General features: G+C 32.5%; 2 protein-coding genes across 3 annotated transcripts; one reads left to right on the top strand and one right to left on the bottom strand.

The window, feature by feature from the left end:
* Window positions 1-9,083: 9,083 nt before the first annotated feature.
* On the top strand, window positions 9,084-16,255 carry LOC118039210 (uncharacterized). Of its 2 annotated transcripts, none has more exons than XM_035045838.2 (5): window positions 9,084-9,938; window positions 11,019-11,055; window positions 11,750-11,986; window positions 12,116-12,163; window positions 15,468-16,255. In XM_035045838.2, exons 1-5 carry the CDS (start codon window positions 9,613-9,615, stop codon window positions 16,101-16,103), a joined length of 1,284 nt encoding a protein of 427 aa, XP_034901729.1. In that variant the 5' UTR covers window positions 9,084-9,612; the 3' UTR covers window positions 16,104-16,255. The 2 variants fall into 2 exon arrangements, with proteins under 2 accessions (XP_034901729.1, XP_073261102.1); XM_073405001.1 differs by having other exon boundaries at window positions 9,808-9,912.
* Window positions 16,256-16,560: 305 nt separating this feature from the next.
* On the bottom strand, window positions 16,561-20,618 carry LOC118039211 (uncharacterized). The gene is made up of 5 exons (XM_035045839.2): window positions 20,374-20,618; window positions 19,237-19,674; window positions 18,581-18,694; window positions 18,178-18,443; window positions 16,561-17,179 (listed from the first exon to the last, which is right to left on the bottom strand). Exons 2-5 carry the CDS (start codon window positions 19,534-19,536, stop codon window positions 16,780-16,782), a joined length of 1,080 nt encoding a protein of 359 aa, XP_034901730.1. The 5' UTR covers window positions 19,537-19,674; window positions 20,374-20,618; the 3' UTR covers window positions 16,561-16,779.
* Between the last annotated feature and the right edge of the window lie 1,576 nt (window positions 20,619-22,194).

The following is a 22,194-nucleotide window of genomic DNA, read 5'->3' as shown; positions in this document are numbered from 1 at the left end:
TTTTTTTGTACAAATTAATAGGTCAATATTCTTCCTCTTAAGATCATGATTTCTCAACTCTGTTTCCCCCCCCTTTTTTTAACTCTTTCTTGCCAAAAAGAACGTTAACAGCCCTTGCACAAGTGTTTATGATCATCGGAGAAGCTGGCATTGGATTGATCATGACTGCAACGAATTCCTCAGGTCGTCAAGTACACGACACGGATGCCGTTGGATAAGAAGGATGCAATGAAGTAGCTTGTAATTTTATGTATTTGCACCATTGGATTGCAGGGATAACATGTATTTATCAGTAATTCGAGCTTTCATTGAGTTTTAAATATTTTATTTTTAAGATGATGTTTTCTAAGTATATCAATTAAATGTTCGGAAATATTTTAAAAAACCACTTCAAACCATATTATTATTCTTATTATTAAAAATATTAAAAGATTTGAGTGGAAAAGGTGTTAGGTAAATCATTAATCACCTCACACTTTTTTTATTTGTATTTTTTTCTATTGGGTCATTTAAATTTTTATTTTTTTCATCAGCATTTTTTTTTTTAATCAAACCTTTTTGTAATAAACCATGAAATTGTATTTGAAATTATAAATATTCAAGACAATGTGAATGTGAGATGGAAAAAATATTAAAAAAAAACAATAAAAATTTAACATAAAAAAAACAATTCATTATAGATTGTAACTAGTTACATGCCCCGTGTGATGCCACGGATCAATTATTTTTTGCATTTAAAAAAAAGCCAAGATCTAAAAGTGTTAGGTTTTTTTACAAAATTATATCAAAAAATCTTATGTTTGGTTGTAACGTCTGACACAAAAGTAATATTTATAATATTAATAATAACATTAAACTTGGGTTAACCCTTAGCATAAAAGTGTCTGGACTACAATACCATACCCCATAGCATTGGACGTGGGTCTAGCTGCAAGGTCATGTCATAAAGTGTGATAATTAAATAAATTAGTTAAAAGAAAAAAAAAAAAAAAAAAACCAACATGAAGAAAAAAACTAATGAAAAAAAAGAAAAAAAATAATAAATTAATTGGGTTAACTCTTCAAACCAAGTTAACCTGTCTTACCTTAAATTCGCATCGTGAAAGTTTGATAATTAAAAAGGAAAAAAAAATTAATGGGTTAACCCAGAATTAACTGGGCTAACTCGTCAAACCAGGTTAACCTTGTCAAACTTGAAATCCGTGTCATGAAAGTTTGATAACTAAATAGAAAAAAATTTAACATTAATAATTTAAATTAAACAAAAAAAATTAATTAAAAAGAAAAAAAAAGCATCAACCTTTTCATTGTGGACTGCATTGTGCAGTTCACAGTCAAAGGCATAAAAATAAAAAGAAAAACTAAAAGTATCAGCTGAGAACTACTTAGAAAAAAAATTTAATATTAATAAACTAAATTAATTAAATAAAATTAATTAAAAATAAAAAATAAAAGAAAAAAGAAAAAAAAACCTCTAAGAAGAAAAAAAAACTAAATAGAAAGAAATTTTACATTAACAAACCAAACTAAATGAAAAAAATAATTAAAAAGAAAAAAAATAAGAAAAAAAAAAATTCAGGTTAACTCGTCAAACCAAGTTAATACATTAAACCCAGGATTCGTGTCATGAATGTCCGGTAACTAAATAAAAAAAAAAAGTGAACATTAATAAACTAAATTAAACAAAAAAAATTAATTAAAAAGAAAAAAAAAATCTCGGGTTAACTCGTCAAACCATGTTAACCCGTTAAACTCAGGATCTGTGTCATGAAAGTCTGATAACTAAATAAAAAAAAATAACATTAACAAACTAAATTAAACAAAAAAATTTATGAAAAAAAAATAAAAAAAATTGACGGGTCAACAAGAATTAACTGGGTTCACCCGTGAAACTCGGATATATGTCATGAAAGTCTAATAACTAAATAGAAAGAAATTATAACATTAATAAACTAAACAAAACAAAAAAAATTAATTAAAAAGAATAAAAAGAAAAAAAATAAATTCTAGGTTAACTTGTCAAACAGGTTATCCCGTTAAATCCGGAAAACATGTCATGAAAGTCTGATAACTAAATAAAAAAATTTAACATTAATAAATTAAATTAATCAAAAAAAATTTCGTTCAAAGAAAAAAAAAATCAAAGAAAGAAGCAAAAAAAAAATCCCAAAAGACATAAAAAAATAGCTAAAAAAAAAAAACAACCACCACCTAAAGAATCAGTGTTAAAGGTGTATAATGTTCTACTGTGGACTGCACAATATAGTCCACAGTAAAACACTAACTCCTTTTAGCTATTGTTATAATTGTTACCTACAATGTTTTTTATTATTATTATTATTATTATTATTATTATTATTTGACCTTTTTAGTTCTCAATTTAATTTATTCATTAAGATGAGTTGGGATAGAGGTTGAAGTTTTGTTTTTGTTGGTTTTATATATAATTCTACTCAAATTCAAACACAAATAAATATTTTACTTTTTTTTAAAAAATAATATTTCTATCTTAACCTCTCAATTTAATATTTAATTAAAATTAACAATTCTATTATTTTTTATTGACATATATTTTCCTCATCATAAACCAGGGAATCAAACTAGGACACACAAGAAATATAGGCGCTCCATGTTAACCGAACTTTCTACACTTCTAAACAGAGACTACTCCATTCGAAACAAGAGTTTTATCCTCGTTTCGCCTCTCTCTTAAATTTCATGGTTTGGGTTTAATTATGTCCTCGAAAAATATTATTGGGCATCTCTAATCCTACATGTGGCATTAATACACCGACATGGATGCAAGTAAGGACACGAGAGCCGTTGGATATACAAAATCAAAGAGAAGTGAGCTGATGAGTCAGCACCATCTGTCATCTGATAAGCCATGTGGGGCCATTTGAATGAAATGAGTCAAATAACAAATAAAAATGGCGAGGGACCCTTTAAACAATGAATACTAACTATTACTTGATGATGTTACAAGTGGGATGTGAGGCCCACGCGCCACCCCTATTTGCTCTCAATAAGGAAACGACTGCTGCTTTCAGGTGTAGCTGTTGACACAGCTGGTCCTTACATGGTGGAGAGAGTTTGGGGCCCACTTTTAGATGGCTTTTTGTCAAGGGAAATGGGTCCTCCTCTTCGATGATACTTCGTTACTCTAGCTAAGTAGATAGCCTAGTAAGATAAGGTAGAAATAGTTATGAATTGTGTGCATGCTGCAGCTGGATGATAATTTAATATTTAATTAGAGTTCATGGATGTTTTTATAATTTATCGATTTATATATTTTTAAGATATTATCTTTCAATTAAATAATTTAATGATATTGGAAAACATATTCAAACACACTCTTCTAATATATTAGAAACTAAATTATAATCCTTCTCGTAGCATGATGATACACGTGGCCCTTGTACATTGGCCCATATATATATATATATATATATATAATATATATATATATATATATATTCATTCATGATAACATTCTGGATAGTGTTTGGAATATGGATTAATCCAAGTCCATACTAAAAAAAGAAGAAAAGGAACGAATGGTCCTGATTTTGATTCAAACATGACGCTGATTTGACGTCGGAACACTGTGTAAGAAAGATATCATACTCAAGTAACATAAAATTCTGTCCGATTCTACCTTCACACAAGATCTTTAATTTGAAATCTTATTACAGGACATTTTCTATTCGAATAATATCTTAAAGTACAAGCTAAACAACCTATATAATAGTCATGTGTTTATCTTTTTTTTTTATTATTATTATTAACGTTTGTACCTGGACTAGCTTGTACGCACCTCGACTAATCCCACGAACCCTGAAGTTAACGATTCATGTAAGTCTCTAATTGCCTGCCATTATATTAGCAATCACAGAGCTTTAACATGAGACCACAGGGGGAGTAAATTTCTTGGTCCCAAACTCTTACAACTAGGTCACCTACTAGATAGTTATCATGTGTCTATCTTGAAGAAAGAGAAAATTCACAATACATAATTATAAAGTTATCATAGAGATTCTTAAACTAAAAATGCAAATTAAAATTACTAAGTATAGTATTTGGTTTATTAGACTAAACAGGAAAAAAAAAAAAAAATACCATAAAAAAATATATTTTTCTAAACTAAATAAAAATAACCCAGAAAACAAATAATTTCCTCTAAAAATCATGCATCAATCTCCTCCTACTAAAGAAAATTAGTTATTGAGTTCAAATTATTCTTGCCTTGATATTGTAAATATACAATCAAGACTATCCGGTCCTTTTTTTTTTCTTTGAATTTAGGTGTATAATAATTTTAGATATAAATTCAGTCATTCTGTGGTAAAATCTGCATAAGAAACAATAATTGACAAATTATTTATCTTTAATTGACTTTTGAAGTAATGATTTGTAAACTTTAAAATAATTTTATCAACATGTGTTGTATCCATAATATCCTTGAATAAATCTACCTTTGTGATAACAATAAACTAGTAATCAAAAGAATCAACATAGTCTACATCAATATATTTTTTTGTTGAGCACCTTCCATATTTTCTTTACACTCGACCACTCACTTATCAATGAGGAAAGTACTGATCATCATCATTACCATTATTATCATTGTTTATGATTATTATCAACATAATCATCATGAAAATAAATTGTTAGCCCAAAGGTTATTATGTATGTATGAATTATTTGTTTTGATGATAACAACATATTAAGTGCATTTAATGTGTATGTCGAAGTACTATTTTTGTAGCAAGTTTTTCTACACCAAAATGAAGTTATGAACTCCTTAGATGCAAACTTGACTTGAAGATTTTTAAGCCTTTATCTTTATGTAATCAGGTCTTTATCGAATTTAATTTAGTATCACAAAATGAATTTCATTTAAAATATTTTCATTGTTAGATTTGAATTCAAAAATATTTTTATTATTGAAGTTCATCATCAAAATATGTTTCCATTATCAAAATTAAATCATAGTAAAAAATATCTTGTGAAATATTTTTTTATCATGTCTTGGTATTATCGCTAAACTTCTCTTATGGAAATCATATTTTACTAAAATGAAATAGCTATCTTTTAATCACAAATATATTTTTATAAGATAGTAAAATTGTATTTTTAAAAGAAGTATATTTAACACACCAATCTCAGATTGTATAGTCATCTTATCTATATTGTTTAAGCAACAACTTTTTTTTCTATATAAAAAAAAAAAACAATTGTTTGTTAATGATAGAAGAACTCACAAAATGTACAAAATTTTTAATTCAATCTTTCTTGTGTGAGTAACAACTAGTTCAGAACTTTTCTTTATAAATACCTAATTAATATTAGTATAAGACCCTCTCTTACACTTTTTAACAATTCTACAATTCTTACACCTGATGCTTTAATATTTCAAAAGCTTTATTTCTCATTCAATTCTTTTAAAGCTTCAAATCTTAAAGTGCATCAATTTTATCTTTCACATTCTTGAGCTAGATTACATTTTTTAAAGACTTAAGCTTATTATTATTGTAATCATAACTTCTTATAAGAAGTGATTATTCTTTCATGGGAGTGAGCCAAAGAGAGGTTTTCAATCTTAATCCTTGAAAATGCATAGTTTTCTAATCTTTAGTCTATAAAAAAGATTCGATGATAAGTTTGATTCTTAGTTTGTAAAAAGATCAGGTTCAATCTTAAGCCTAGAAAAAGATTTTATAAAGTTATCTAATCTTTAGACCATAAAAAAATTATTTGGAGATATTGAGAATTAATTTTTAAAGTGCTATAATTTTTAGTAAAGCCTAATTCACCCTCTTTTTGGGCCTTTCATAAACATTATAAATTGATAGAGAATATAGATTCATATTTATCTCACCATAAACAAGACCACTAAAATGTCCACAATATTCATCCCGATTAAGAAGTTGTCTCCTCTGTTTTTATCTTTGAAACAAATTTTCAAAGTTGGCCATAGGTCTCTAATCACTTTGCACATGACCCCTTGGGTTCCCCACCTTTGTTAATGATGGGTAAATTTTACAATTTATCTTTACATATCTTTTATTATAAATTCCATAACATCTCTTTCTCAAGAAGAAACCTTCTCATCCTTTTCTATACGAGCACATGTTGTTTAACGATATCTTCCAGCCATGACTATTCAACAACATATAATAATTAACCAATTAACCATAAAAAATCATCAGGCTCTGATAACAACTAATGTAGATGAAAACAATATGAAAAAGACAACAAAGTACACGCAACACAAATTGTTTCTGAATAGTATCACCATATAAAAACTCTAATTTAAAATTTTGTTTTTGATTATTTTTTTCTTAAAATAATATAGAAAAATATAAGTTAAACAACCCTACTTATATCAATCTTAGGTATATCTTCAAGAACAAGATCCTAATAAACAATTACAAAGTATTCTAAAAATTCCAAAACTAAATAGGAAAAATAAAATTATCAGATGCAACATTTGATTTTTTTAAATTAAGTAGAAAAATTAAAACACTATAAAGGAAAAAAATGTACCTAAATTAAATAGAAATAGAAATAAAAATAAATAAATAATTTTTTTTTATTAAAAATCCTTCTACATCACAAATTTGAAAAAGAGAAATCAGAAATACGTGATAGAATTTTAATTGAAAATATTTAGAAGAAAAAGAAAAATCATAGAACTGTAAATACATTTTATTGCTACTATATATATAGACCAATAGCTTAGGAACTCTATTAAACATGCAATCAATAAAAGACTAAAACAAATGAGTTTTTAGAACCTTAGCACAATAAAAAAAAGCAATAAAATAGCACAAGCTAAAAATAATTAGGGATCTAACACAATCTCATTAGTGTCAAATGTTATATGTGACTCGCATGTTGCAAATAACATATATGACTTGCAAGTCGTATAAAATGTTTGCGACTCGATCAACAAACATGTCAAAGAACATTTTTTCCCAACCTCTAACTCTCTAGAAAAACCATAACTCATATCACAAAACATAGTTTGACCAGCCATAATTTATTAGGTTTTCAGACTCCATTCAATCCAAACCAACACAATTAAACATAAAATGTAACTACTTCCATATCATATAATTTTATTAACACAATTTAGTCCTAATTAATTCTTATATATAATATAACTATATCTAAAAATCACACCAATATATGGATGGACATGGAGTGTTCGTGGATGGGCATGTACCACCAACCCAACTCATCTAATTAGATAATAGGCATGTAGTATCCGTGTGAGGGTTAACATCAATATCACCCCAGCTTATAGACAGGTTTGAGACGTTCGTGGATGGTCTAGCATCCCTAACACTCTTATGATAAATGATCCCGTCTTTCGTTAATGCCAACTTGAGATGCTCAACCTCCTTAGCATCCTAAAGTTAACAACAACACAAATTGAGTATAATATTGGTCAAAATATGTCTCATCTTATCGATGGTGATTGATACCATGCTGCTCATTACTAATATCAACATAATTTGGTATGTGTTATGAAATACAAAGTTGTTGCATTATCCGATCAAGGCAAAGTATCTAAACTATATTGAAGCAATGTAGTGAGACCTATGATAACTAGATCTTAGATCCCTCAAGACACATCATAGAAGTTAAAAGTATAAAATTTTTTGTATATGACATTCATATAACCTATTAAAACATATAAAAGACTTGTATTAGATAACAAGTCGAAACTTAAAAATTAATGTCCAAACAACAAAAACATAATAAGTTTATAACCCTTACTTGATAATGGATTTAAGTGTATTTCGTGGTGAGAAGAGAGAGAGAGAGAGTTGTTGCATGTAGTTAAAATGGAGGAGGGTGACAAGTGCTGAGATAAAGGTCAAATAAAAAAAGAAATGAATAGTAAAAGGGTCTAATCATTTAAAATTGACTGGAGTTGCAAGATGCATATATGACTTGATAGTTATGGATGAGATATGCGACCACCGAATTGCAAATATGACTTGCAACTTGTCAAACTATATTATATTTTTAAATATTTTACTCATAGTGATATCATACTAAAAACATGTTTACTATGCTAAAAAAACAACTTGAAAACAAATTAGGCAAGGCAGTAATTTCAAGGATCTATGAAGGGCTTGTGACTGGACAGTCACACCACCACCAATTCAAAAAATGTTGGACTCTTGTAAGCTGCAAGGCCTATCTTTCTTCCTGGCGCAAGCAAGCACCGTTAAAAAGAGTGATATACTAGTGAATGTATATTATACAGTAGGCCATGGCAGGATGTACTTTCCCACAAATCATCAAGACCTATAATAATTGTAGGATGGAAAGATGATCTTGGCGTTCCATAACGTGCCAAAATGGACCATCATGATCAAATTTCACATTGATCACTCAAACTGCAAGCAGGTCACTTTTAGCCTAACTCTAGCCAAATAGAAGGCAAGATAATAAATTTTTTTAAAAAAGCTATGATAATTTCATATTTTATGCACAAAACTGGGGTTCTGAACCTTGACTGATAAGGAAAGATCACTTCTTCTTCTTCTTCTTCGCTGAAGCACCCACAAACTCGTCAAGTTTTTCCACGGTGTTTGCATCTGATGACAGAATTACATTTCCTAAATATTCCTCCACGAATTTATAAAGATCATTTGAAGTCAATAATCATGATTATGTCCATCTCAAAACGTCAATTAGGAAAAAAGAGACCCCAAGATAGTGATGACATCTTAGAAACCAAGGCAAACAATAATAAAAGCATGCCTGAGATTGTCAAAAAAAATACACGACGACTGTCCTTATAATTAAATGTCTCCATCAATGTGTAAGAAAAAAAAGAAAGAGAGAGATCTCATTATAGTACTAGCTTAGCTAGCCAGTAAAAAGCAGGGATGCATCTGCATATATACATAGTAACAGTACCAGCAAGTAAAAAAGAGAGGGAGCAACATGTCAAAAAGGATGAGAGAGTAGACAGAAATTTAGAGTGGAGAGAGTATGCATGAAAACATATGAAAATGGACAAAAAAAAAAAAAAAAAAGGTCATTACCAGAGAGATTTGCGTTGGTCTGTACATTGACTCCATCTGTACAACTGACAGACAATGAAGTCATGCACATATATTGAACTGAACTCGGTTTTGAAGTTAAGGCACTGCTCCAACCCACCAGCTCCTCTCTTTCTCTCTCATGCATTGAAAAAAAGACTCTCTCTGCCACCGCCAGTCACCATACGCCAAATACACCACCACCTGCTCAACTCTCTCCCTCTCTCCTTCCTTGAAATATGCAAGATTAATTAACCCCGTTAAAACTCTGAAGATGGTAACACGCAAAGAATTAGCTAGACAAGCACTCCCAAGAACCCTAGAAGCCTTTCTTCTATTAGCATCATCACGCTTTCTTTTTCTCTCCTTTTAGCAAACACAAGTTACTTCAAAAAAGCAACTAGTTTCTCCATTTTACACAAAACCCACGGACTTTTCCTTTGCATTTAATTCTTGTTCTTTTTCTCTATACATGAACTTGTTAAGGTTGTTCATGGTTCAATGACTCATGTTTTTTAATTTAAAAATCTTGTCGGAGGGGTGAATGGGGTGCATGTTCTCTCAACTAGCTGCACAGTTCGCTTTCTTTCCTCCATCTCCACCTACATACCAGATTAAGAAGGGAGACAATGGCAAGCTCTCTGTTGTCTCAACTTCTTCTCCTTCTATGCCGCTTCCTCTTGCTGATGATAATTCACTAGATGTGCTCTTGATTGATACAAAGAGAGGCAACAAGATTGTAGCCTTTTATCTAAAAAACCCTTATGCTAGACTCACCGTGCTTTACTCTCATGGCAATGCTGCTGACCTTGGCCAGCTTTATGATCTCTTTGTCCAGCTCAAGGTCAATCTCAGAGTTAATCTCATGGGGTTAGTGTCATAAACTGCTGCAAAGATTTTTCTTTTCTTTCTTTTTTTGAGAGTGCATTTTTTTTGTCCTTGTAAAATGTTTGATACAATATATAGTGAGCGTTTCTGCTTCTATTTGCAAATTTTCAAACTTGTTGTGAAAGGAGTCTTGTATTTAATGTTCTCTCTGCCTTTCTTTGGGCCTGTAGCTGCTTCTTTGTGGGGCTGAATGGTTTCTCTTAAAACTTTCTCCCATTGTCAACTTTTTTTTTTTCCGGCAACATTTTTCCTATTATGGTTCTGGATTTTGTTGGGTTAGATCTGTGATTAGTTTTGGTCCAGATTTAATTATTTCTAGTGTTAATGACTTTTTTGAAAACCATTAAGCATATAATTTTTTAAATTTATGCATTCATCCATTTTAATTAATTAATTTATTTTTACTCTTTAAAGTGATAGTGAAGATGGCTGGTAAGTTAAAGGGGTTTTCTTACTGGCATGAGTTCTTTCCACCTTTTTATTCTTAACTTTTGTTTTACTTAAAAGAAAAGGTGAATGATACTTACTGAATCGTATTCGGATAACATTGGTAACAATGCTTAGTTTCTTCTCTTTAGAGTTTTGTGTGCCTTTTGGGCTCTGTGAGGTTTTAACTTTATTGTATCTTTGATTTGTTTCTATTTGTCGTTTCTGGTACAGTCCTCCTATAATTCGGATCTTGAAAAAGTTAGAAACATGATCTATTCAATGGCTTCTCAGATCTCTGCATCTCATTTTTTAATCACTTCTATGGAGCTCTATTTATCCAATCTTTGATATGTCCTTGAACATAAGTATACTTTTGGTTCAGTTACACTAGAGAGTATAATGTGTTGTTGCTCCATAACCTTTTCCACATTATATCCTCTAATAAGTCACATTCAAATGCTTGCCTAATTTTACATGCCATGGAATTTTTCTTCCTTTTTGTCTTGTGAAAAGATGGCTGTCTCGTGCTATTGTTCTCTAGCTTTCTGTATTTCTTGGTATTCTTGCTTCTCCCCTGCTGTTTTCTTTATTGAATTGAGTTATGATCTCTTCCATCTGAATGCTATAATGCAGATATGACTATTCTGGTTATGGTGCCTCTTCTGGTAAGGTAAGCTGTCAGTCAACTTAAGCTAACTACATGAACAGCATTTTATTCATGGCATGTTTAAAGAATTGCAGCTAATTGAAGAAATTGAGATCTACAAGTTAATATGTAAAGTAATTAAAAGCATTAATAAAATTTCTAATTTCAAATCATAGAGGAAAATCTAGAAGTAACAAGAGAGCTCATTTCTTGTGCTTTTGAGTTAACATGTACTGGAAATCTGGATCATGCAATACCAAGAACTTTTGAGTGAATGTATATGGGAAAATCAACAAAGCATGGATCTATATAAAAGACAGCAAGTAATTACATCATCTTTGCTTATCAGCAATAATAAAAAGAACAGGGATAGTGGTGGGGGCAATTAGCATTCCACCAAGTGATAATGCACTCTGAATTTATAGTGATAAGAGAGAGAAAAATAAGAGTGATAAACTGGAGTGCTACTGACTCCACCCAGAGTACAAATGAGCCCTTGCAGTCCAGATATATTATATAGTTGTGGAAGTAGATTAGGATGTTTATTCCTTAAAAAAGTTTTGGAAGTTGAGATTATGTGAACACTTACTAGCTCCACTACTTATTTGTTATCATCTGGCTTCCCAAGTTAGACAACTTTTCGAATGACTTACAAAGCTTACAGTACTCTGATATTGAAAACTGCATGGTAATCATATATCGTGTTTTCCATGTCCAGCCAAGTGAGTCCAACACATATGCTGATATAGAGGCAGTTTACGAGTGTCTCCAGACACAATATGGAGTTAGTCAGGAAGACTTAATTTTGTATGGGCAGTCAGTTGGTAGTGGGCCAACATTGCACTTGGCAGCGAAGTTGCCAAGGCTGAGAGGGGTAGTTCTGCATAGTGCCATTCTTTCTGGTCTTCGTGTGCTCTGCCATGTGAAGTTCACATTTTGCTTTGACATATACAAGGTAGGCTAACTATCTTGGTCGTTGTTAGTTATGGAAATTCTAATGGTTTATTGACTAATGGGCACCATGTCTGTTGTTCTTCTATCTCTGCTGCCATTTTTAAGCTATACATTTGTCTCATAAATGCAGAACATAAACAAAATTCGGAAGGTGAAGTGCCCTGTTCTAGTGATACATGTAAGTAACTTTTCTTCCAATAGTTTTCTTTAGAAACTCCTTATCATGCAATCGTTCTGCTGAGACTATGTTCTCCAAGCAAATCCATTTTTAAAGGAAACCCAGTCAAATGCTTGTGTGGGGGTTTGAGAATGCATTGAAATTTGAAATGCTTTAATGTGCATCATGTCTGGCTGTCCAGGTTGATTAAGATTTCTGGGCTTATTTAAGGTGATATCATTTTGTTTTTGGGTTTTGTTTTTGGGGTCTAGTCATCATATAAAAGAAGTGTAAGACACATAAGGTGCTGCCAAACAAATTATGAATGTGATGGGAGCGTCATAGGTGTTAGTGGGGCTATTAGCTACTGTGATATGTTGAATGTAGGATTTGGATGCTGTGCTTTAGTGTTTTTATTTGTTGCTTTCCCATATAAATGTGATTTCTGCTTTATGATTTTGTGCAATAGGTATGAGTGTGATTCTCCTGGAAACTTTCATAAAAGTTAGCTGCAAATTAAAATGAGCTGAAATGTTAAGATCAAGTCTCGTTATCATCCTCTATCATCTTTGAATTTCATATATTTGCTTGTAGAGATACATATGTAACATTTGTTAGTGCTTTGTTTGCTTTCATTGTTTTGTTTCCACTTATTATGCAACGATGAAAGTATATCAAACTAACCTCTTTGGATTTTCTACAAAAAAGTAAATAATAATAGAGAAGAGTATGGCTATACATCATAGGTTTGGTGGTGCTACAAGGCATCATGGGACATGTGTTGATTGTCACGTCCTTTGGTTGTTGGCATGGCCATCCAAGGTATCGATCATGTTAGCAACATTGCAGGCGTGGCCATTTTAGTTCCTATGATATGCTAAATATGACATGACTGTCAGCAAGGTTGTTGATGCAGATGACACCTCGAATAGTTATATCAGTAATTATATTCACATGACAATCAACAAGTGTCCTAAGATGCATTGGTGTATCTTGAGACCAAGTTGCTATTTTCATTGGCAAATAGTGAAACATGATTTAGGGAAGCATTTAACTTTTTTATATGTGAGAGGACATGAGTATAACTTTGGTCTTCAATTTTTAATAAACAGCAAAAAAATATAATAGGGTAGCATGACCATGGTCATTATTCATTCGTGATCCTAATATGTTAAGAAATCGATAATGTTGTTGGTATCGAAGTTTTTCATAATACATTACATGTCTACAAATGGTAATTATTGTGTTGGTGAACCTTGTTAAAAACTGGTTGAGTCGGTAATCATAGTAGAAGGTAGTCATTATGCTCAACAGAAATTGATTGGATTAATTCGTGTCTTTATTGATTTGCTCGACCATAGCTGGTCAACTTGATCAAAGTATTCAAAATAGGTTAATTTGGTCATTGTGTTGGTGCATTTTTCAAAGTGAAACTTTGGTGAAGGGAGTTTGTAACTGAAGTTAATTTGGTCAATGTGTTGATGCATTTGTCAAAGTGAAACTTTGTTTATGGGAGTTTGTAACTAAGGTGGTATGGTTTGAATCAAATTTGATCAAGGGTGATGCTAATGGTGTCTAAAGATGCTTGTTAAGGTGTATTTATTATGATAGTTGATTTTTAAAACTACTCCTAGAATTTGTAATTTCAATCATTATCGTGCCAAGAGTTTATAATTGGGAAACATGAAATGTATCCTTTTTCTTTTACAAAAGATCATAAATAATAATGCATAGAACAATTTCAAAACATAATAAATACCATTGCTTTTGATTGATTAATTAGGCCAGATGAGTTGAGTGTTTGTGTGGTAGCGTGGTGGTTTTTAAGTCATCGAAGTAAGAGTGTGCTTTGCTACCACTGGCTAGCAAAGCATCTTTGATTTGATTTCCAGCATTTGCTACAGTGGCTTCTAAGCCACCACACTTCCAAGCATGTACCAAGTCAATTTGATTAATTATCAAAGTTTAGGTCAAAAACTTGTGAAATCAATCTACTTCAGTCAATTTTAAGGATCAAGTTTGACCAATATCGATTAATTTGACCAAGTTCAACCAAATTGACCAACATTGATGGTGAGGAAATGTGTTTTTGCAAAAAATTCACCGCGTGAACAACTTCCACTAGATGTGTGAGACCCACTACCGCTCATCCAATGATTGTGAATACACTCTTAATGAATTTTGTGTTCCTAAGGCTTACGGCACAACCATAATGAGAATGACCAACTTAACTAGATCTGATCTCATTGATTTCCATTCACTACATTTGATCAAATTGGACTGCAATAAACAATGTTGGTCTGTGTTTGATGGTTACTAGGATTGACTGAGCTCAAAAATCTTATATATGAAAATAATATTATTGCTATGGTAGCCAGCTATGTTTTCAGAGAAACCTAGATATTGTAAAACTGTTCCTTTGATTTTCATTTCATTATTTATCAAGAGTGCTTACATGAATGGTGCTTGATGTAACACATGAATTGAATATATGTATAGTGTAAAACATGTAATTAATTGCAAGGTTGCAGGTGAATAAATGAAAAATGAAGTGTATATTTTGTTTATGTTGTATAAGGTAACCTCCTTCTGGATTTCTTAAAAAACTCTTTGTGCTAGTGGTTCATCATCTATTTTGCTACTCAGCTGATCCAAATAGGTCACCTATAATTTGCTGTTTGATCGTGGTTCAGAAAAAAGAAAAAATAAAAGGAAAAAGCTACATATTTTCTCCCCTTAATTAAGTATATATTCATACTATTTAACCTAACAGTAAATTTGTTTCGCAATTACTTGACTTGTAAAGAGCCCGCCTCTCGTTTTCTTTCAAGTTATCTCCTTCCCATTTTTTATGGTGATAAGCCTTAGGAAACATGATTCCATTTCATTAGTGAGAATGTAAAAACTTTCTGATTTTCCAAAAACTAGTTGCATTGATTTCATGGGCTATGTGATTAAGGATGTTACATAGTAGAATTTATCAAGTTTCAGTACTGAACTAGTTGAGTTGATTGCATGGTTGGGGTTTATTTAAGGATCTTAACTATAATCTACTCTCTTTCCATATCTGCATGTGTTTGTATCTGCATGCAAGCTTGCAAAATGTCGCTCCTTGTTATTTCACGCTAGATCACCCGTCATTGATATTCTAAATTCTCAAGTGCAAGGGTGTGTTATCCTCTGAGGTTCACTATGAAGTTGATGATTTCATCCAGCTTAAACTAAGTTGACCAATTTTGACTGTCTAAGTTCTATATGATTCGCACTTTGCATCTGATCTGTCTGAAGCAGATTTTGAAAAGGGGTTGCATCATATGTTTTACAGGGCACAGAGGATGATGTTGTGAACTGGTTACATGGTGATGGGCTGTGGAAAATGGCAAAAGAACCATATGAGCCTTTATGGATTAAAGGAGGCGGGCACTGTAACTTGGAATTATACCCTGATTACATCAGCCATCTCCGCAGGTTTATTCAAGAAATGGAGAATATAACCACGGAAATCCGTCTCAAAAAGATCCGGCAGAATCTGTGTCTAAAGCCGAGGTCTAAGACTGATTCCAACAAGTGCTGTAGGTTCAAACTTTGGCGACCTAAATGCCCAGAATGTCTAAGACCCAGGTGCATAAAATGCTCGTGGAGTCCCAGGTGCGCAGGATGCTGGAGACCCAGATGCTCAAGTTGTGTTAAATGTTGCTGGCGAGCACCCAGTTGCCCAAAATGCCCGAGACCCAGTTGCCCACCAAAACCCAGTTGCCCAAAATGCCCGAGACCCAGTTGCCCACCAAAACCCAGTTGCCCAAAATGTCCGAGACCCAGTTGCCCAAAATGTCCGAGACCCAGTTGCCCAAAATGTTGCCCAAAATGTCCGAGACCCAGTTGCTGCTGTAGAATTAGATGTCTGCCCTGGCGATGTTGCTTTGGAAAACAGAGTGGGATGAATAGGAAGCAGGATGGGTGATAATAATAATAATAATAATCAGCATTGGTTGTATAGATTGCTGAATTCACTCACTAACACTCATCTAATCTTGTGCGTTAGTGTACAAAACAAGAGGAAGTAGTTTGATTTTAATTTTATTAAAAATCATGGTGTTGGGATGTTCTTGGAAATGGAGGTTTTGTATCTCAGCTCTTTTGGATTTGTTTCTGGAGATCCTTTTTTATCTACACAAATTACAAGCTTCAGATCACCTCGTTGACCTCAGGCCTTCTTCTTTAGCTTCTGGTGGTTGGTTTACAATCCATAAAATCCCTTTTCATTTCCGAATAGAGCTCTCAAGCTGTTTTGTTAAATAAATAAATGATACTGTATAAAGTTCAATGAGCCCTTGAAATTAATGTGTGTGAAGCCTAGGGACGAGTATAAAGTTCAAGCAAAGATGGAAGCTCGTGATGCTATGAGAGCAAGACATGCATTGGATATCTACATCCTCTGACTTCATTTTCATTGCAACCAGCATAACGTGACAGAACGTTTTAAGCAAAGAAGATTAACTACAGCTTAGAATACCAGAACAAAACTCTTGGAAAACAATCAAATCAGATGATTGAACACTTTGCCATATATACCCATCATAAAAACAAGCCCGAGTAATAACACATCAGCTTGATAAAAGCTTCCCCCCTTCCAAGCACTACTGGTAAGTTGAAGCTGCTCCGGCAAAGGAATACCGGGCAGAGACTGGTATATAGGCTTCAGCCGCACCTGACGTTCCAAGCAATGACCACTGAAGATGATCAGTGTATACTAGACCTTGATTCTCGTAAATTGATGGAGTGTGGTGAGATTGATAAGTTGATTGCAACCGCTGTTGCGTGCTGGAAGATGCTGGCAAAGCATAGCTTGGTGCTAAACCCTGTGCCTGAGATGAAATACGCGAGGTTGTTGCAGAAGGTAGGTATTGACTATAATAATTGGCTACATTGTCTGAATGCAAAACAGTATCTCTCTCCCTTGGTAACTGGGGCACATTATACTGATTTTCATGCCTGGCAACATGGTTCCTTGGACCCATCTCCATTGCGACCTCATAACTGTGTATATGAACAATGCAAAAACATCCATACATGATTAGAGCCAACAGGGCAAATCAATAAAAAAGAATGCAAGAGAACTGCATAGCAAAGATATAGCTACCAAGTCTTTCCTGTGCGTACGGGTTGCATTCTTAATTATTTTGGCATAGATTACAGATACAGATGATAGAAGATAGCACAACCCTTGAACTACACTCGACAGGTCAAGTTTCTTCAATCCCGGGAGAGTTAGTGAGGACACTAAGCCTATGGCATGGATTACACATGTATGGATGATGATGATGATGGAGGATAATCCAACTCATTACTCTTTAGTTGGGGGGATTAGGCACATCCAAACCCAAGTTACTGAATTTTATTTAGTTTTATTATTGAACTTTATTTTATGTTTTTTGTTAGATTTTTATTATTCACTGGTTTTTATGCCCAAATTTGATTATAATTAGGGTTTACTATTTACATGCAATTTTTGACATTATGATTAGTTTTATGATGAATTGAATAAAAATTGCAGATTTGTAGACTTCTTTTCTTCTCTTTTTTTGCTTCTTTTTAGCTTCTTCTTTCTTCACTTAAATCTCTTTTGTCCCGTGATCATATTCAATTGTTGAATAAATAACCTTTTATTCAAGAATTTTTCATGTCAAAATAATGCATCCAAATAAAGCATAAAATAGATAACTAATGTGTATTAATTTGTGTGTATATGCATGCGTTCAAATGAATGTGGACGATAATCTGGCCTACCATTTACCAGTTTCAATGTATATGAAGATCTGACCATCAAAATTTAATAAATAAATAAAAAGTATTGCCTGATTCCCAAATGCATTTCCTCAAGTTACACAGTAACACCCGGGACTTGATTTTATTTGATAGCTAGAGTTGGAGATGGTTTCTCCTAAGGTTTTGTCTCTAGAAGAAGATAACATCATCTCCATTCATTTGGTTATAAAATTTAACACAAATGCAAATGTCAAAAATAGAAATTATACCTCCTTTGAGGATCATAAGTAGACTGAGGTGCTTCAGCTGAGTATTTCTGGTTACTCTGAGGAAGAGTATTTTGATGAACATAATGGAGGTGCTTAGAAGGTTGAACCCATCCCCCAGGCAAGGTGCGAGGATGGGTTGCCCTGGGCAAATAAAGAGAATATGGCCTTGCAGATGGTAGAACCTTCTCCACATTTGCAACAATGGGCACCACAGATATAGACGGCGGCAAATCAATTGGCCGGAACAGTGATACTAAAGTTTTCACCTGTACATGAAGAAATTCCCGAATATATAAAAATTGCCATTCATTTCCAGGCAATAAACAATCTTTTTCTTTAATAAAAGAGCTTAAAAAACAATTTTCGCCCAACAAGAATGCAAGAAAGTAAAGTTGCATCTTACTTGTTCAGTACTCAACTCTTGCCTAAACTTAGAACCCTGATAGTTGTCTTTAATGGCATGTTTCAAGGCACTCTCAGCAAGAGGTAAGCAGTCACTGACGATCTTAAATCTCACCTAAAGCAAGGAAACAAGAATAAACAACTGAAAATCAGAAACTGAGTGTTTACACAAACAGGTTCAAATGTTTAGCACATGGCATGACGATGGAAAAATGGAAAAATAATATTGCAAAAGATCTAGATAAATATGTTGGAGAATCCTAGAAAACAACTGTGGAACATTTGATTGCATTTACCACTCCACGATAGACTAGTTTTCATATAAGATAGACATCAGATACAAGATTTCATATCATTTGGAGACCACATTGAATGACACCTTGAATGTGCATTATGTTCAAGGAGCAACTGTACTTGAAATTCAAGCCGTGTATTTAAATAATTTCAAGTTATAGTAGGATACATCCTCTTCATTCCAAAAAGGGTTTCTTTAGCATGTAAAGACCATGGAGAAGGATTTGAAAAAAAGGAATACTTAGTACACAGGCAGATGTACCATTTACCATTCATAATATCATAGCAGTTACTCATGCATTGAAAGTTATACTAGTTTTATTATCCATAAGACCCCAGACAGCTGCATTTCCATTTTCTCACCTGTGCTGGAAATTTCCCATTAAATGCAGCTGGTTCCAAATTCATCCCTCCCCTGGAAACAGCAGTGTAGATGCCGTAAAGGCGCTTCATGCCAAAATCAAATAGAAAGAGCTTTGTACCCGGTTTGATTTTCTCAACTATGTCTAAATTTCCCCGAGGCAGCCCAAAAACACGATAGCGGTAGCACTCGGGTTTTGTTTCTCCATTGCACAAAAATATAAATCCAGTTATATTTTCATCACTTTCGTTCCTTTCCATCATCACATGAGTAGCAGTTGGTGCAGAAGCAGGATGGAGCATGGTTGCCAAAGAGGATTCACAAGTATAAGCTATATTTACCTGCAGGGTTTTCTTCTATTTTTTATGAAACTCTTTCCTATCTTCTAACCAGCACTTGAATGATTTGCCGCTGGCCCTTAACCATTGAGCCTCTCCACTCTGCCACAGGTAAGTAAACCACGCCAATTTAACAGAAAATTCATTTTCTTCAAGTGAAATCAAATGCATAAAAAGAAAAGAAGCAATATTTTGCACGTTTGCATATAATAGGAATGGTTTTATCCCAGCCAGATGTTTATTCTATCAGCATCCAGAGCACCAAAAACGAAATAATTAACGAGCATTTGCACATGCTTATTTCTAGGCTTCAAACATCAGATACTAGAAACGCAGACATGCCGACGGGCTGCAGTAAGTCATACAGATTCATATATAACTTCATTAATTGAGCAAAACTTAAATCAAACTCAGAAAACCATTCTCATTCATAATGTTTTGAAACTTTTGCTAAAATCCAAGAGAAAGTGAGAAAATATAAAAATCAGAGCTATGTTCATGCACCGCTGTAACATCATGTTAAGATACAATCCTCGATCACATATTTATTCTAGAACAACCGCATTGCAATCACAATTCTCGTTATTTATTTATTTGCTTATATTAGTTGAATCAATGAAAAGGTTTCAGAGAAAATCAAACAGAACTACTGAAATAACCCCAAACAAGCCGTATCATATCACGCAAACTGCAAAACCCTACCTCGATCAACTTCATCGGTGGAAAATACATCAAGAAACCCTAAGAATATGCAAAGGAACCGAAGGTTAAGCCTAAAATGTGATTGTGATTAAAAACTACCTGGAAATTCCCAAGCAAATGCTTGCAAAATTATTGACGCTGCTGGGCTGGATTTATTGGAGTGTATCGGCAGATTCTATGGATTGATTATGGTTGCCACAACAATTCACGTGAGAGACGGTGATAAATTATTAGGTATACCTTTCATCATCGTTTAAATTATTTTTAGGACCAATGGGACTTTAGCACATTCGCATTGGAGGTCACAGGTTTAATTCTTGGTAAATATTTATTAGTTTGGTTCTGAGAAAACACTAATTATTGACCCGCAATATCGCATCGCAGGTAGTTTTATCTTATAATTAAAATAGATATTTATATAAAAGACAACTATTTAGATCTTGAGAACATATATATTTTGTTAGGTAAAATACTTTTTTTATTTATATATTTTTTATTCTACCAAAATATTTCTTTCTTATTAGTAATATGTTTTCTTAAACCAAAATTAAATTGAATAAAAAACTTACAAACCGATCATCCATTTCTTAGAAGTTTTTTTATGGATATTTTTTAAAATTAAAAAACTCAAATTATACAATTAATTAGCAAAATCCTAAATAGCCCATGCGAGTTAATACATACAATACAAACAACATTTTATTAAATTTTATTTTATCTTTTTAGCATAAATTTATTTTTTTATATATTTTTAGATTTTTTTTAATATGTTGATGTTAAAAATAATTTTTAAAAAATAAAAAAAATATTATTTTAATATATTTTTAAATAAAAAATATTTTAAAAAATAAATACTACTATATTCTCACACACATATATTTAATTGAAACCATGAAAATCGCAGGCCAAAATGGGCCGGAGTCAGATGAAAGTCAGATCCGGGCTATATTTCTTTCTAACTCCAACTGCCAGGTTGTTGTTGGTTGTCTGGACAGGCAAATCTGGGCCGATGAGTCTTTTGCTTGGGGTTTTTGTCTTCTCACAGTCTAACCTAAAACTTGAACTTTAGTGGTTTAGGAGAAAGTACACTCTTTTCTCTTTTAACCATGTAGCTAACCTCTAAAAATTACAGTGCCATGGTAGTCGAGACATGAAGCCTTATTAAGAAAAATAGAAAAAAAAAGAGTTGAGAATTGGCCTACAAAATGGCTTTTCTTATCAGCACCTATGTGTGTTTACAAAAACTCCATAAAAGCCCAAAGAAGTAAAAAAAAGCCCCATAAAAGCCCAAATAAGCCTAAAAAAATTAAATAAGCAGGAAATAAAAGAAAACACACGTGGGCAAGAGAATTGGAAATTAACACCATAAATCTTTAGATATGTACAAATAATTTTTGAGAGAGAGGAAACCGGAAGGTGGAAAACTTCAAAGAAGAAATATTCAAATTAATAAATAATAATAATAATAATAATAATAATAATAATAATAATAATGTTATTTTTGTACTCTCATACCAATTTGCGTGTCAATCAGGATTAATAATAATTTTCTTCCGGATACTCTTAAAAACGCACCTTTCATGTTGACATAGTGCAAGAATATTTTAATAATTATGGAGTGTTGATCCAAGATTTAAACTAATGAAATAAAATAAAAAAACAAAGCAAATTTCTTTTAATCACCGGACCGATCTCTTGAAGTTATATTACAAGAGACTCAATCGCAAGGAGATGGATAAAATGAAATATTTTAACGCATAGCTCCTGGTTTATTTGTCCTCTAAAAAAAAAAAATCCCAGTATGGATAATTCACGCCATGCATGCTTTTTTAAACTAATCTCTATATTTTAGATACCACACGAAATAGGTTTCAAGTGGCCCATCGGAAAACAAGAAACCGATTCAGGCCTGCGTTGTTC

This window comes from Populus alba, chromosome 1 (assembly GCF_005239225.2).
Source record: "Populus alba chromosome 1, ASM523922v2, whole genome shotgun sequence".
NCBI lineage: Eukaryota > Viridiplantae > Streptophyta > Magnoliopsida > Malpighiales > Salicaceae > Populus > Populus alba.
Note: the sequence above shows the minus strand (reverse complement) of the source record. Positions and strands in the feature narration are given on the sequence as shown.

What these genes read in the sequence shown, in the direction of transcription:
- LOC118039211 (XM_035045839.2), bottom strand. Translation starts at nt 19,536, where the DNA reads ATGCTCCATCCTGCTTCTGCACCAACTGCTACTCATGTGATGATGGAA. An exon ending in AAGAGTTGAGTACTGAACAA is followed by an intron (nt 18,444 to 18,580) that starts GTAAGATGCAAC and finishes CTTCATGTACAG; the next exon opens with GTGAAAACTTTAGTATCACT. An exon ending in ACTTATGATCCTCAAAGGAG is followed by an intron (nt 17,180 to 18,177) that starts GTATAATTTCTA and finishes TCATATACACAG; the next exon opens with TTATGAGGTCGCAATGGAGA.
- LOC118039210 (XM_035045838.2), top strand. Translation starts at nt 9,613, where the DNA reads ATGGGGTGCATGTTCTCTCAACTAGCTGCACAGTTCGCTTTCTTTCCT. An exon ending in CTCAGAGTTAATCTCATGGG is followed by an intron (nt 9,939 to 11,018) that starts GTTAGTGTCATA and finishes GCTATAATGCAG; the next exon opens with ATATGACTATTCTGGTTATG. An exon ending in TTTGCTTTGACATATACAAG is followed by an intron (nt 11,987 to 12,115) that starts GTAGGCTAACTA and finishes TCATAAATGCAG; the next exon opens with AACATAAACAAAATTCGGAA.